At 46.3% G+C, this 14,931-nt stretch overlaps 1 protein-coding gene across 1 annotated transcript; it reads left to right on the top strand.

Moving 5' to 3' along the window:
* Window positions 1-8,736: 8,736 nt before the first annotated feature.
* Window positions 8,737-14,476, top strand: LOC136450271 (auxin response factor 2-like). The gene is made up of 10 exons (XM_066450655.1): window positions 8,737-9,293; window positions 9,381-9,632; window positions 9,737-9,821; window positions 10,475-10,565; window positions 10,647-10,811; window positions 11,519-11,635; window positions 11,731-11,803; window positions 12,817-12,976; window positions 13,062-13,924; window positions 13,998-14,476. Exons 1-10 carry the CDS (start codon window positions 8,979-8,981, stop codon window positions 14,061-14,063), a joined length of 2,187 nt encoding a protein of 728 aa, XP_066306752.1. The 5' UTR covers window positions 8,737-8,978; the 3' UTR covers window positions 14,064-14,476.
* The last annotated feature ends 455 nt before the right edge of the window (window positions 14,477-14,931 follow it).

Here is a 14,931-nt window from a genome sequence, read left to right as displayed (position 1 = left end):
CTATTTTTAGAGGAGAAAGAAGGGATAAGGTGCTAGGGGACTTGGGCTTTGGGCTGTTTTCTATTTTAAGGGCCTTTCTCTTTAGTGAAGTCCACTTATCTCCTGTTTTCTTTTTCTTTTTTTCAACATATATGTGTGTATTAGCCACCGCCTAGAAAACGCCTAGGCGCGCTTAGGCACGCCTAGGCACTAGGTGACGGGTCTCCGCCTAGAAACCGCCTAGCGCCTAGAAAAACATTGGTGACAGGTGCTGCTTCCACAGTGCGTACACCATGACCTCATAGCGCTGGGAAGGACCCTACAAACGAGGACGACGACCCCCCAGGCTTCCGCATACAGCACCACCAGTGGGACGATTAACAGCAGGACGAGATCGGCATGTCTCAGCTAGGTGGTGGCACGCTTGGTACCCAAGGAGCCTCACAGGTAGTAATAAAAGTAGTTTCTTTAAATACATAGGCTCCATGAACTAACGATGATACAGATTATAAGTAATCGTGCATATCATATACTTGCAGGGTACGAGCCGTACGCACTGGCAACACGGCCACACCGACGTTGGCTACACTCCCAATGTGTTGCCTATAAGTCCGAAGAGACAGAGGCGTCCGAGGGATCCTTACACTCCTGGGACTTAGTTGGTTATGTCGAACTTATGTCGAACAAATATTGTTGTCCGAAACTTATGTTGAACAAATGTTATGTGGCAACTTGTCAACTTGCGCACGAACTCCATTAATTTGCTTCTTATTCGTTTCAATGCGTCACGACAGCACTGCCGGTGAGACTAACTAGCAACTAGTTCGAAAATCGGCAGTCCTGACGTATCTCGCCGCCGGTGGCCGGTGTCTTGACCCCGATCCTCCCGAGCTTGGTCATCACCACCACGAAATCGCCGAAGGAAGCACCCTGGTTGGACGTGTAGTAGTCGACCGTGCTGCGCGACATCATGTCGAAGTAGAGCACCTGGTCAGAGCCCAGGAGGCCCTTGCTGACCTGCAGGTTCCGGTAGAAGGCGTTGTCGAAGCCCACTGGCGAGGGGTCGAGAAGGCGAAGGCGTTGGGGTCGGAGCTGCAGGTGTCGTTCAGCTACGAAGCGAAGCCGAGGTCCATAGTCGCATCGCTGCCGATCCTCACCGACAGCAGCTCCCGTTCAATTGCAATTGAGGCGGGTCTTCTGTCTGCGTCCAGGTCCTGCCGCGCCGTGGGCTTTGGCGCGTTAGTGCTACGCCGTGGTCTATGGCGCGGCAGACCCTGCCACATCATCGGTCAGCGCCCCGGTCGTCGCCATGTCATCCTCCCGCCGCGCCACCATGCATGGCGCGACACAGGCATTTCGCCGCCCCATGGCAATAGGCGCGACCAAAAGTGTTAGTTTTGAAATTTTTTTAAAAAAGTGTTAGATTTAAAATTAGTTTACAAAAAGTGTTAAAATAAAAAAATCTTCAGCCTAACGCCTCTACTATCTCTCTATCTCTCTCTCCCATCGCATTCTGCCGCCGCCCACTCAAACTCTCTCGTTCCGCCACACCGCCGCCGCCGCTGCTCACGTCGCTCGTCTCTTCTCCTCCTCCCATTTGCCGACACCCGACCATCTCTAGTCTCCGAGCTACGTTCTTCCCCATGGAGCTTTTATCCGATCCTCTCTCGTTTTCCCCAACACGAACCACCGATTGTCGCCTGTTAGGTCCAGATCTGGCCAAATCCCGCGGGGTGGTGGGATTAATAATTGTCTCGCTAGTTCAAATAATTAAGTTACACAAGCTGAAGTCCTAACAACATATTACAAAAGAAAATAAGAAGCTAATTGGACAGATAGGGGAAGTTGGGATGAAACCGACCCAAGTGTATGAGTTCGTGAAAGAGTTTTTGGAGGAGCTGACAAAGTGCCCTTCTCAATACGATGGATTGCAATAATGGGATCGGCGTGAGCGCAAGAAGTACTTAGAATCTAATGATGCTTAGACATTGTTGTAATATTTGAAGAATAATCAAATAGAGGATCCTACATTTTTATGCAGTTGAAATAGATAAGGAAGATGGTCGGATAGCTAACTTATTTTGGACAGACAACCAATTTATCATGGATTATATTTGCATGTTTTGGTGACGATGTGTCATTTGACATCTCGATTCATACTAATAAGTTTAAAATGCATTTTGCTCCAATCCTTGGAACTAACCATCCATGCAAACAACAATTGGCCCTGTTTGGCTTACCCCATATTCGGTTTGTTCGGCTTTTTTTTTTCAACCGGAACAGTGTTTTTCTCTCACAATAATTCAACCGGAACAGTGTTTTTCAGCCAGTTTTAGCCAAGTTTCAGACCAGCGAACAGAGCCAATTGGGGGGGGGGGGGGGTTGAATTGATATTTAATGAAAGTATTGAATCTTTTGTTTGGCTCTTTAAGCCTTTCTAGCAGAAATATCAGACAACATCAAGAACAATTTTCACTTATCAAGGATACAGCCATGACAGGTGCAATTGCTTATGTATTAAAGAATGCAAGCCATCGTCTTAGTTTGTGGTACATATATGTCAACACTATTAAACATCTTGCACATGCAATTCATAATCACCTGTCAAATTTTAAGAGATGTGTTTACAAATATAGATCAAAAGCTTTGTTCATCTATAGTGGCATAAATTGTTGTCTAAGTATAACCTCGAGGACAACCAATGAGTGAAAAACTTACATGATTTGAGGAAAAAGTAGATTGTTGTCTAGCGTGACTCTCTTACAGGTAAAATGAACGCGACTCAGAGGAGCGGAGGTATAAATAGTGTATCCTTGCTAGGACATTGCCAGCATGACACATTCTCACTCACACGCACACACCTTGGTGGGGCTGCCATCAAACGCCCGGGACAAAGGCCCTGTTCGGCAGGACTTATTGTTGCTACGGCTAATTTATAGGACTGATTTGTTGTGAGAGAAAAATATTATTCCTATGACTAAAAAAAGGTAGGGCTGATTCTAATCGATAAGCTTAAGTGAACATGGCCAAAGTCCGGAGGTATCCGTAACCCACTAGCCCACTAGAGTACACCTCCCCAGTGCTCTTTCTCTAGAGCTGTAAGGGCCGAGGGGTGAGGAAAGGAAGAGAAAAGAAGAGGGTCAGCAATACTGTGTACCTTAGCGACTACTCTTTCCGTCCCTAAATGTTAGTCGTCACGATTTGTGTGGTAATAATTTTGACTCGATTTATAAAAAATACGTGCAACATTTCTATCTTTAAATAAATTTATTAAAAAACTAGATTCAAATATCTATTCAATTATACTAATTATGTATCATAAATATTAATATGTTTTAATATATATTTAGTCAAAGTTATTTCTCGAAAAATAAAAACGATAGATATTTAGGGATGGAGGGAGTATGTTCATGGAAGGGAACGAGAAGGAGAATGGGAACGGGAATGAGAACTTTGAGACTAATAAAGTGGTAAGTTACGATACGGGAACGTAAATATTCTTAAATCGGAGACGTAAATATCTTCGGAACGTGGACATGTTCTTTTGTGGCTGCTCAGTTCTGTACAGCTTACGTGTGGCTGCTAAGCGGATGTATGACGATTGACTAAAGACGTGCTTTGACGTTGACCACAAGGGAAGGTCATAACCCACTGGCAGCGGCGGACCGTACCCATGCTTGGGCACCAGCCTGGGTCCTGATTGAGCCCTCTAGGAAGTTGGAATTTGGAGGTACGGTACCACATTCGTTTTTATTTCGTAATTAGTGTTTAAACATGGATTAACTAGGCTCAAAACGTTCGTCTCGTAATTTCCTACCAAACTGTGCAATTAGTTTTTTTTATCTACATTTAATGCTCTATATACGAGCCGTAAAACATTTGATGTGACAGGTACTGTAGCATTTTTTTTTTTGAATTTGAGGTCCAACTAAACAAGGGGTGAGTGAAATAGAATAACCAAAACAAATCGATCCGCACGGAGCTAATCAAAGGCAAATGACGCAACACAGCACGAGCAGCAGAGCAGGAGCAGAGGGCTCGTCGTCAGCCGTCACAGCGGCGACAAGGCGCGCGTGGGCGCGGCCCCGCCGGCACCACCCCGTGCTCCGTCCGTAGTCCATCGACTGCTCTGCCCTGCTCCGTTGCCTTCCGCTAGCTTCCTCCGCGCTGCTGAAAAAGGCAGAGCGGCTTCTCCCACGACTCGTCACCGCTGCTATGCGGGCAGGGTGTGATGTCTCGCTGCCGCCGCAAAGACCAAGAAGAGAGCCTCACACACGTCCGGTCCATAAGGCATTGGCCACTACTGGTAGAAGCTCTTCCCGTCGGACGCAAGCCAACGATGCCTTGACTGTTGAAGCACGTACTTTTGGAGCAGCTGGTGGGCGGGCCCGCAACGCCGAGCCCCCCGCGCGCCGAGCAGCGGACAACGTGCGGACTGTGGAGTACCCAGGGCGGCCAGGCCACGGCCGCTGCGCCTGCGCTTGACGACCTATGTGAGCACAGTAGGCAGTAGCAGTGGCGGAGCTACATGTGGCCATAGTGGGCCATGGCCCCCCTTGGGAATTGAAATTTCTTAAGGATGATAAAAGACGATACTTAGGGTAGTCCCAATAAAAGAAACTAGTAGTTTGTATAACATAGGATACCCCATAAAAAAAAGTATGGCTTTTCAACCATAGTTTCTATGAATAATAATTATTTTCTCTTTCTCTCTCCCAACTCTATCTTCTTCTTTCAATGGGAGTGCGACACGAGTTCCCTAGAAACTGATGGTTTCTCCCTAATGGCGATTTCATGGTTTCTTGGTGCATTGGGTCAAGAGTAGACCTGATTTCTTCATGAAGAAACCATTTCTATGATTTTTGCTCTCTTTCTTCATTAATTACGTTGCCATGTCAACGTTTTGTCTACGTGGCAAGTCATTTATTGAGGATAGAAATCATTATCAATACATCATTGGGACTGCCTTTAGCAAGTAATGGAGATTTGCACATAAGAGAAAAGTTGAACACTGTTAGCCCCCTCTTGAATTCTCTTCACGCTCCGCCACTGGGCAGTAGGCCCGGTCCTTGGATTCGCTGCGCCATCTAGCCGGCGAGGTAAACCACACGCTGACATGCAGGTGTCAAAGCGTAAAGGGTTCGTGCATCGATTGGGCTTGCCGCTTGCGCATGGACGGCGTCCAGTCGAGGGAACGGGAACAGGGGTGGCGGGCAGCCGGGGGCCAAAGGCCAAAGCGCCTAGGGCCAACGGCTTCTTACCCCAAACAGCATCTCTGAGCCACTTCCGATAAAAGCGAGGGGAAAAGTGAGGTGGACGTAACATTGCTCCTGCGGCCTGCGGGCGCCGAGCCTGCCGCTGCCGGCCTGGGAGGGGGGAGGGGGGCCCTCTCCCTTTTCCTCCTACCCTCCCCGTGCCACTATTAACTCTCCATGTACAACGACGGCACGACGCCGCCCGCTCGTGTGGTCTCGTGCATTTTGATCGCTCTCGCCCCCTGTCCCACGGCCATGTCCCGTACCATCACGGTCGCGCCCGTGCGAGGCCCAGCAGCCTGGCGTACTGCATGCGTACGTACGTACGCGTGCACAGTGCGGTGGCGCATGCATGTGGCACGGCATGGCGTGGCCGGTGGCCTTCCCTGCGCGGCTGTGTGCCTGCCTGCGTTTGCTGCCTTGGTCGACCGGCCTCGCCACGCCGGGCTCTAGTACGAGTACGTTCGAAGCCTCGGGCCGCGGCAGCGAGCCAGCGACGGACGACAGGGCCATCAAATTTGGCAGCGGCAGCGTGCGGATGCATGCAGCAGCTGCTGCGTCGACAGTCTTATACTACGAGGCGTGCTGAGCCATCAATCGGCCTGTTCGCTGGTTGGTTTCAGGGCTAGTTTAGGCTGGCTGGTGCTGATTTGTTGTGAGAGAAAAATATTGTTAGCTGGCTAGTTTGGGCCGGCTGAAACCAACGAGCGAACAGGCTGAATGTCCACTCGACCTTACACTTACACTTGCGAGCCGTACTGTACTGGACAAAGAGCCTGGCTCGCATTGCCAGCCCAGCCTTCTTGTTTGGTCGTTCTCCGAAGTGTGCGTCCTTGGGGAATCTTGAGCTCATGGTACCTAATCATGGTGTCATGATGAGATGAATGCCCATTCTGGAAGACGCTGGCACAATGATAACCCATCGAGTGTACGAACAGTTGGAGATCGATGTGGCCTGTGGGCCTGGTCGATCAACAGTGATCGTGCACAGGAGCGTTAGTACTACGAGCTGTTGATTTCATGATTTCCCCCAAGAAATCCAAGTAGTAAATTCTAGCTTTAAGTTGTGACAAGGCCTTCATGGCCTCATCATGGCCAGGGACAAGCACAAGGAGCCATCTTCAGGAGTGCACCCTGCACTGCACGCGCAATGCCCGGGTCAACTCACACAGTCAGCCTGTTCGTTCGTCTAACGGTGTTTTTCTCTGACCATGAACCAACACCAATCAAGTTTATCAATTCAGAAACCCACCAACGAACATACGTGCATTTGCTTCACATCATTATAGCGTACACCACACCTGCAATGGACCATGGACCGGGCCAACTAATGGATCGGATCGGATCGGCGTGGCTAGGCCAGGGTAACATGGCGCCGAGCCGAGGGCCGTTAACCGGAGCAGCTGAGGGTCCCTTTCGGAACAGCTCAACCAACTGCATGTGTTCTGCAACAGAAAAGCGGCCCCTCGCCCTAGCGCACACATCTAGCCATTTAGGGTGGGGGAGCCGAGGGCACCCAGCACGCCAGCAGGCAGCAGCGTACTCAGATGGCTACAGGCAGTTCCATGGCGGCTCAAGTCAGTGATGATATAATATTTTATAACAGAGTCAACGGTTCTGTTCGCGTGCTCTTAAATCCAGTTTGATCCGCTTTTTTTTTTCATCCGAAACAATATTTTTTTCTCATAAATTTCTCTAGATTCATCCAGATTTCTCCAGAATTTCTCTAAGCCATAGGCAATGTCAATGTGGACGCATATATTTTTTTCTCAGTAAATCAACTGTATAAATCAGCAGACAACTTATAACAGAGCCGCCGGCAATGTCAGTGTGGGCGCGGTGCTGGTACCGCACCATCGCCCGTTCGGCGATCCAGGGCGTGCTGTGCCGGTGCCCGGTGTGCCCCCATCGAGTTTGTCACCATCGGTGAGGGCCAAGCGAGAATTATGCTGCTTGGCAACGCTGAACGGCGGTGGGCGTCAACTGTATTCATCGGTATCAAAACGTACAAACGCATCTGTGCCCCCCCTTACTCTACATGATCCGCCGTATGATTTTTTTATTTACCATGTGAAAAAACTGAAATACCATGGCCCCGTTCGCGTGCCTTTAAACTCGGTTGGATCCGCTTCTTTTTTTTATCCGGAACAGTATTTTCCTCTCATAAATTCTTCTAGATTTATCTAAATTTCTCCAAGCAAACGGGGCCATAAACTTTTGTAATTAGTACTGTAGCTCACTGCTGAGTGAAAACTAGGATATGCAATCCAACCATCCAAAATCAGAGTGACAGAAAAGTTTCCCCATCGAACATGATGTACCACGCTAGTACGCTCTTATAGTGGACAGGCAGGCTTTGTTTAGTTCCCAAAAAATTTCTTAAAAAGTGCTACGGTAGCTATTACATCGAATCTTGCGATACGTGTATGAAGCATGAAATGTAGACGAAAAAAAACTAATTGCACAGTTTAGTTAGAAATCGCGAGACGAACGTTTTGAGCCTAATTAGTCCATGATTGAACACTAATTGCCAACTAAAAACGAAAGTGCTACAGTAGCTAAATTCCCAAATTTCACGAACTAAACACAGCCTCAGGAGGCAGTGAGTGACGGACTGAAACTGATCTGAGACCCTGTTTAGTTTCCAAATTTTTTTTTGCCTCATACAATAAAAGAGCATGTTTGGACACATGCATGGAGTACTAAATGTAAACGAAAAAAAAAACTAATTACACAATTCTCGGTAAAATCGCGAGACGAATCTTTTAAGCCTAATTAGTCCATGAAAAACCTTAAGTGCTACAATACTCACATGTGCTAATGACCGATTAATTAGTATCATTAGATTCGTCTTGCAGTTTCCTGATAAGTTTTGTAATTTGTTTTTTTATTAATATGTAAAAACCCCTCTCGACATGACATCTAAAAATTTTCACCTCTCTAATTAAACACACCCTAAGTAGGGAGCAATGGTGGCAGCCAGAGCCCAGGCACAGGAGCGTCGGCCCGTCCTCGGCTCTCCTCATCACTCCCCCACCTCTGCCGCTGCACTGCACAGCGGCTCCCGGCACTCGCGCCTGCCTGTCCACCACCACTGCCTCGTGCCTTCCCCCCGCCTCGCCGGCCACTTCCCTTCGCTACAGTATTTACGGCCTGACTGGCACAACTCCCAACTGCTTCATGACCTGAACTGTTTCTTTTTTCTTTTTCTAAACACTCATTTGTAAAACAACTTCATGGATGAATTAATTTATCTCTTCCTCTCACAGAAGTATAAGTTGAGATAAAACTAAAAAAAAAATAGTTTATTCTAGCTTTATCTCTTATATTATAACCATTCTATTCGTTGTTTCATCGTGGGAAGCTGTTTTGTCAACACTTACTCTAAAATAACTCAGCCTCGAAAAAAAAAGTTACTCGTAAAGCTATTTAAAAAAAACAGTTTATATGGTGAGGTGAAGCTGAGCGATAGGGGCTGCCTCTCGTCTGCGTCCTACTCGGCTACTCCCCACCACACCACTTCCCTTCCCCGCCTACAAAGCAAGCCACCCCATCCATTCATGGCCATCACCGCCATGTCTCGCCACTCCACCTCCACCTCCACCTCCCACCCACTCCTCTCCCCGCGCCATTAAACCCCCTCGCTCCTCACTCGCTTCCTCAGTTCCATCCCTCGCCGCACTGGCGCTTTGCTGCCGTCGTCTGCTCCTTCCGTGGAGCCAGCTGCTGCGGCCGACCGGGGCCATGGCGGGCATTGACCTCAACACCGTGGAGGAGGAGGACGAGGCGGAGGCGGAGGCGGAGGCGGAGGCGGAGGCGCCGCCTGTGGCCGCCAGGGCCGGTGGCGCCGTGTGCCTGGAGCTGTGGCACGCGTGCGCGGGCCCCGTCGCGCCGCTGCCGCGCAAGGGCAGCGCCGTCGTGTACCTGCCGCAGGGCCACCTCGAGCACATCGTCAGCGACGCGGGCTCGGCGGTTGCAGCCGCTGCGGCGGCGGTGCCGCCACACGTGCTCTGCCGCGTCGTCGACGTCACCCTCCACATGAGTTCGTGCGCGCGCGGGGTCTGGGCGCTTGTACCGTGCCTGCGAGGGCAATGTGCTCGAGCTATTGACTGACAGTGACAGGATAACTGGTCTTGTTCCGTGCAGGCGGACGGCGCGACAGACGAGGTGTACGCGCGGGTCTCGCTGCTGCCCGAGGACGAGGACGCGGAGAGGCGGGCGCGGGCGCGGGTTCGGGAGGACGAGGACGCGGGTCGCGACGGCGAGGACGGGGCCGCCATGAAGCCGCTCGCACGGACGCCGCACATGTTCTGCAAGACGCTCACGGCCTCCGACACCAGCACGCACGGCGGCTTCTCCGTGCCGCGCCGCGCTGCCGAGGACTGCTTCCTGCCGCTGGTACGGCCAGTAGCCCTGAAAGAGGTCCCCCTTCTCATGGTGGTTTCGAGGTTGCTTGGGTTACTGACTCTGTTTGGGACCCCTCTGTTTGGTGTGGCGTGCAGGACTACAGCCAGCTGAGGCCATCTCAGGAGCTCGTGGCCAAGGATCTACATGACACGGAGTGGAAGTTCCGACATATCTACCGAGGTACACCAATAGAGTTTATTGACTGGGTTAGCTTGGCTTGGGGATTCACTGTGGGCTATACGGTTCTGTACAATATGCTTCGTTATTAGGATTCTCTTTGCAAACATGGATTCCGTTTTCTTAGCATGTTATTCAGGCTTAAGTACCGAATGAGACTCAGTTTAGAATGAGGGCTTTAGTTGTGTTCATTTGAGAGTCTGCATTTTCTGTAATAATAATTGACCAAATGTTGGCTTTAGTTTCCAAGTAATAGAGGTTATCGTATTTGCATTTAGTCTGTAAATTTGAGCAAATTTCTGAAAATGAATCTCGAAGCTAATCTAAGCGGTCAGGAAAATCAACTGATACTTCAACAGTTGTGTTCATTTGAGAGTCTGCATTTTCAGTAATAATAATTGACCAAATGTTGGCTTTAGTTTCCAAGTAATAGAGGTTATCATATTTGCATTCAGTCTGTAAATTTGAGCAAATTTCTGAAAATGAATGTCTCGAAGCTAATCTAAGTGGTCAGGAAAATCAACTGATACTTCAATAAAAAATCAGGCAGCTTGCGAACAGCGAAACAGATGTTAGTGATTGTATGAAACATAAAATAGGGTGGATGCTATTGGATTTTGAATAACTATAGTTTCTGATAGGCCTGCTTGTTACAGGCCAGCCACGAAGGCATCTCTTAACCACTGGATGGAGTGCATTTGTTAACAAGAAGAAGCTTGTTTCTGGAGATGCAGTTCTGTTCCTTCGGTAGGCGTTTAACTCATTTTGTCATTATAAAATTGAACATATTGTGCCTTCTCTTCTGTATAGACTTTCATCCTTTTCCAGAGGTGAAGATGGAGTGCTTCGACTGGGAGTGCGCCGAGCAGCGCAGCTAAAAATTGTAACTCCTATTCCTGCGCTGCGTAACCAGTTCTCAAGTCATAGCACTCTGGGAAACGTTGCACAAGCTGTGGCCACGAAGACTGTTTTCCACATTTACTACAATCCCAGGTAATAAAAGTACTTTTCTGGTTGTTTTGTCAATTATCTAGATGTCTGTACTGGTATATATTTGACAAGCTCAGATTCACATGATGCAACTATAGCTGTGATAGAGCATCTGCTATGCATGCAATCTGTGGATCCTTAAATAGTAGGAAAGTACTAAATCCTACTGTTGTTCCTTAGTGGCTTGCTCAAAAGCCATTTACTAGAGACCAAAATATTGTCTTACTTATACTCGGTTCAATACTTACTGACGAGCAAATCCAGTGCTGCCTCTTTTCGAGCACAACAATCCAATTTTATGGTGTCACAATAGTGGCTGCTGTTGTGCTATGGTTGATTAACAAAATAAAAAAAAAACTGATCCCTTTTGTTTCACCTCCTTGGCCTGTCGCATTATCTTGTGTCTGCATACATGCAAATTATGCTATCGCATGTGATCTTTGGGAATGATGACACGGTGCACATTTAAGGTTGCCATTTAGATTTCAAGTTTTTTTTTTTTGAATTTAACGTTTCAAACCTATTGATGCCAAATTATATTTACAAGTATCTATCCCGTTCTTCTGTGCTACTTCTTTTTTAGTACCATGATTAAATTTGTGACTAGTTAGAAGTGCAAACAGAATTTTAGATATGCATTTTCCTTCTAATGTCTCCCCTTGTTGGAGTCTGATGCCTTCCTGTGTATAACAAATTACTTGAATTCACAGGTTAAGTCAATCTGAATTCATTGTACCCTATTGGAAGTTCACGAGAAGCTTCAATCAACCAATTTCTGTTGGAATGAGATGCAGAATGCGATATGAAAGTGACGATGCTTCTGAAAGGTTACAGTGGTGCAATGATCATATATGTTTTTTGCTGATGGATTTCCCATGCACTTCTATTTCACTCATTCTGGTGTGTTCATTTTTTTTTTCAGGTGTACTGGGATAATAATTGGAAGCAGAGAAGCTGAGCCTATTTGGTATGGTTCAAAATGGAAATGCTTGGTGGTATGTTCTCTTCTCCTGATTTGTACATATGACGGATGCCAATATTAGTATCGATTGTACATGTATTTTTAAGAACATGATTGCCAGAAGAATCAATGTCTGTATCTAGTAGTTCGTTATTGGCATCCTTCCTGGCCTGACCTTTCTTAAGAACATGATCCCAAGTAGACCGAATTTATGTGTGTATACTACTCCCTCCGTTCCAAAAAATAAGTCACTTTAGTTTTGTAATAAGTCAAATTTCTCGATCTTTGACCAACTATAAAGAAAAAAGTACCAAAAAACATCAAATCAGTTTTGTTAAATTCTTCATGGAATGTCTTGATAGTGCATTTATTTGAACTATGTTAATATATTTTCCTAAAAGCTTGATCAAAGTTAGAGAAGTTTGACTTAAAAAGCTGAAGTGGTTTTCGAGAAAAAAAGCTAAAGTGACCTATAATTTGAAATGGAGGGAGTAGTAATTTTGAAGAAACAAATCTATTGTTGTACCCTAGGAGGCTACTACTAATGCTTGACATGATCAATGCAATTTCTGTTTTTTTGTTTGGTTATTGTGCTACTAATCAAGTTATATTCATTTAGTGCATCTGAAACTAAACTTCAATTATTTCTTTGCGCTTGCGGAACTTCATGCCTGCTTGTAGTCGCAATTCATGATTCTAATAGTTCGAGTCAGTTAGTGATTAGTCACTATAAGTATAGAGTGGGAGTTATAGCATCTAAAAGCTAAGCTAATGTCCTTAGCCAAAGTTTTAGTATGTGATTTTTTAATACTGCAGTCTTACTTTCATACTTTGTTACTTACTTTTTTTTTTTTTTTTTTTTGAGGAAGCTACTTTGTTACTTACCTTCCAGGATATTTGTCTGATGTAAATTTAAAGCTGCATTTTACATGCCATTGTGGGTCAGACTTCGGTTTGAGCCTTGATAGGAAATTCTTATCCTTCTGTTCCCTCCTGAAATCTTGTTCCAGGCTGCCATATGTTATTGACTGATGGTCATCTTGACAGGTTAGATGGGATGATGGTATAGAGTGCCATTGGCCCAATAGGGTATCTCCTTGGGAGATTGAGGTCACAGGATCAGTTTCAGGATCTCATATGTGCGCTCCCAATTCAAAACGTCTGAAACCATGCCTCCCTCAAGTTAATCCGGAGATTGTGCTTCCAAGTAGGTAGTTTTACAAGTGAAAGGAGAACCATTAGTCAAGGTTTATATGCCCTGCTGAATTTGTCCTCTTTTGCTATTTTGGCAGATGGAACCATTTCTTCAGATTTTGTGGGATCTGGCAGATCCCACAAGGTCTTGCAAGGTCAAGAATTGTTGGGTTTGAAAACCCATGACGGTACTGCTATTTCTGCTTTTCAGGCAACTGAAGCAAGAAATTTGCAGTACAGTGATGAACGTAGTAACATGAGTAACAATATCTTAGGGATCCCAAGACTTGGTGTTAGATCTCCAAATGGAATCCCTGGGTTTCCCTACTATTGCTCAGGCTTTGGGGAATCTCAAAGATTCCAAAAGGTCTTGCAAGGTCAAGAAGTGTTTCGGCCTTTCCGAGGAGGATGTTTGGCTGATGGCCATATAAGAACTGCTGGCATGTATCAACCTGATGGTAGCCATGTATCTGGTGCAGCGTATAAATGGCCTGCACCACAAGGGTGTGATTTTCCGCAGCCAGCAAAACCGGTTCTTCTGTTGCAAGCATCCTCCCCGTCATCTGTGCTGATGTTTCCACAAACTGGTTCTAAGATAACTCACTTTGAATATGAGTACAGCTGCCTGGATAAGGATGAGGATGGTAGATTTGATAGGACTGTTCCTACTCAAGATATGGGAAGAAGCAATCAAGCATTATCTCTTTGGCCTCATCTTGTTTCCGGCAAAGCAATAGAAGAATGTACTGGAACTGAGAATATGCATTCCCCTGTCAGTGGTGCAGAGCATGAATCAAACAATGAGAGTACAGTTGAAAATGGCTGCAAAATCTTTGGTATCTCATTGGCTGAAAAGATCCGATCATGCGATGAAGCAGACTCTTGTAGTGCAAAATTTAATTCTCGGCTCCAGCCTTCAAAGTCACAAATGCCAAAATCGCTAGGCAGCTGTTGGGCCACTGTAAGTGCTTTGTAGTTTCTTCTTTTGACATTGTCTTGGTGTGTTTGCTCATTAACTGATGAAAGTTTTGCAGGTTCATGAGCAAAGACCTGTTGTTGGCAGGGTGGTTGATGTCTCGGCGACAGATATGATGATCTGATCCACATGCCATATCCTTGTAGAAGATGCAGAAAGGACTACCGAGTGCAACTTTCATGTTAGTGACACTCATGGACGTTAGAAGTTTGTAAAACCTGCTTTCTGAATTTTCCACCCACCTTACGCTCTGAGGCTTCTTAACCATAACTTTCGCAGGGCCTGAACCACATCCTGGATGAAAGAGTGCTCGATGTAATGTACTTTTGGGCTTTGAATATCTTATTATCTTAAGCTACTACCTAGTAATCAGCACTTGTATCTTAAGGTGTGCGTGATGGCAAGTTCTTTTAGAGGGCTTGTTTGGACCAGCACCATTTCTGAAGTACTCATTGCATTGTTTCTTTGCCCCCCCGTGAAACAAGTCCGTTTTTTTCGTGATGTTTAATTGGAAGATTGGCTCCAGTCTTGGTACCATTTGTTGCATCGTGTGTGGTTGTACAATTGCACATCTCAAATTGAGGTTTCAGAAGCATGATTTAACCAGCTACTTGCTGCCTTCATTGGGACGTTCAGTCGAGGAATAAAGGCCTTGCTAGTGTTGACAAGCAGTAGCCTTGGCGGAACTGCCAGCAGTAGCCTGTAGCTAACTGCTAGTGTTGACAAGCTGGCGTGGAGAATGTACGTACCCTGAGAAAGACTTTCGCCATTTCGTCCAAGTTAAAACTCGTTAATAAGCGAAATAAGAATAAGCGAGGATGAATACAATCGACAAAGAGTTTTGCCGTCTCTCACTCAGTTCCCTGTCTTTGATGCCAAAAATCTTACTATTACTGATTAGAGGCTTCAATGGAGACACCACGTTAACTCTTACCAGACGTGCTAAGAAAAAAGATAAATCCTATAAATTCTTATAATAATTAGAACATCTG

This window comes from Miscanthus floridulus, chromosome 5, assembly GCF_019320115.1.
Source record: "Miscanthus floridulus cultivar M001 chromosome 5, ASM1932011v1, whole genome shotgun sequence".
NCBI lineage: Eukaryota > Viridiplantae > Streptophyta > Magnoliopsida > Poales > Poaceae > Miscanthus > Miscanthus floridulus.
This window is presented reverse-complemented; position numbering and strand designations above follow the sequence as displayed.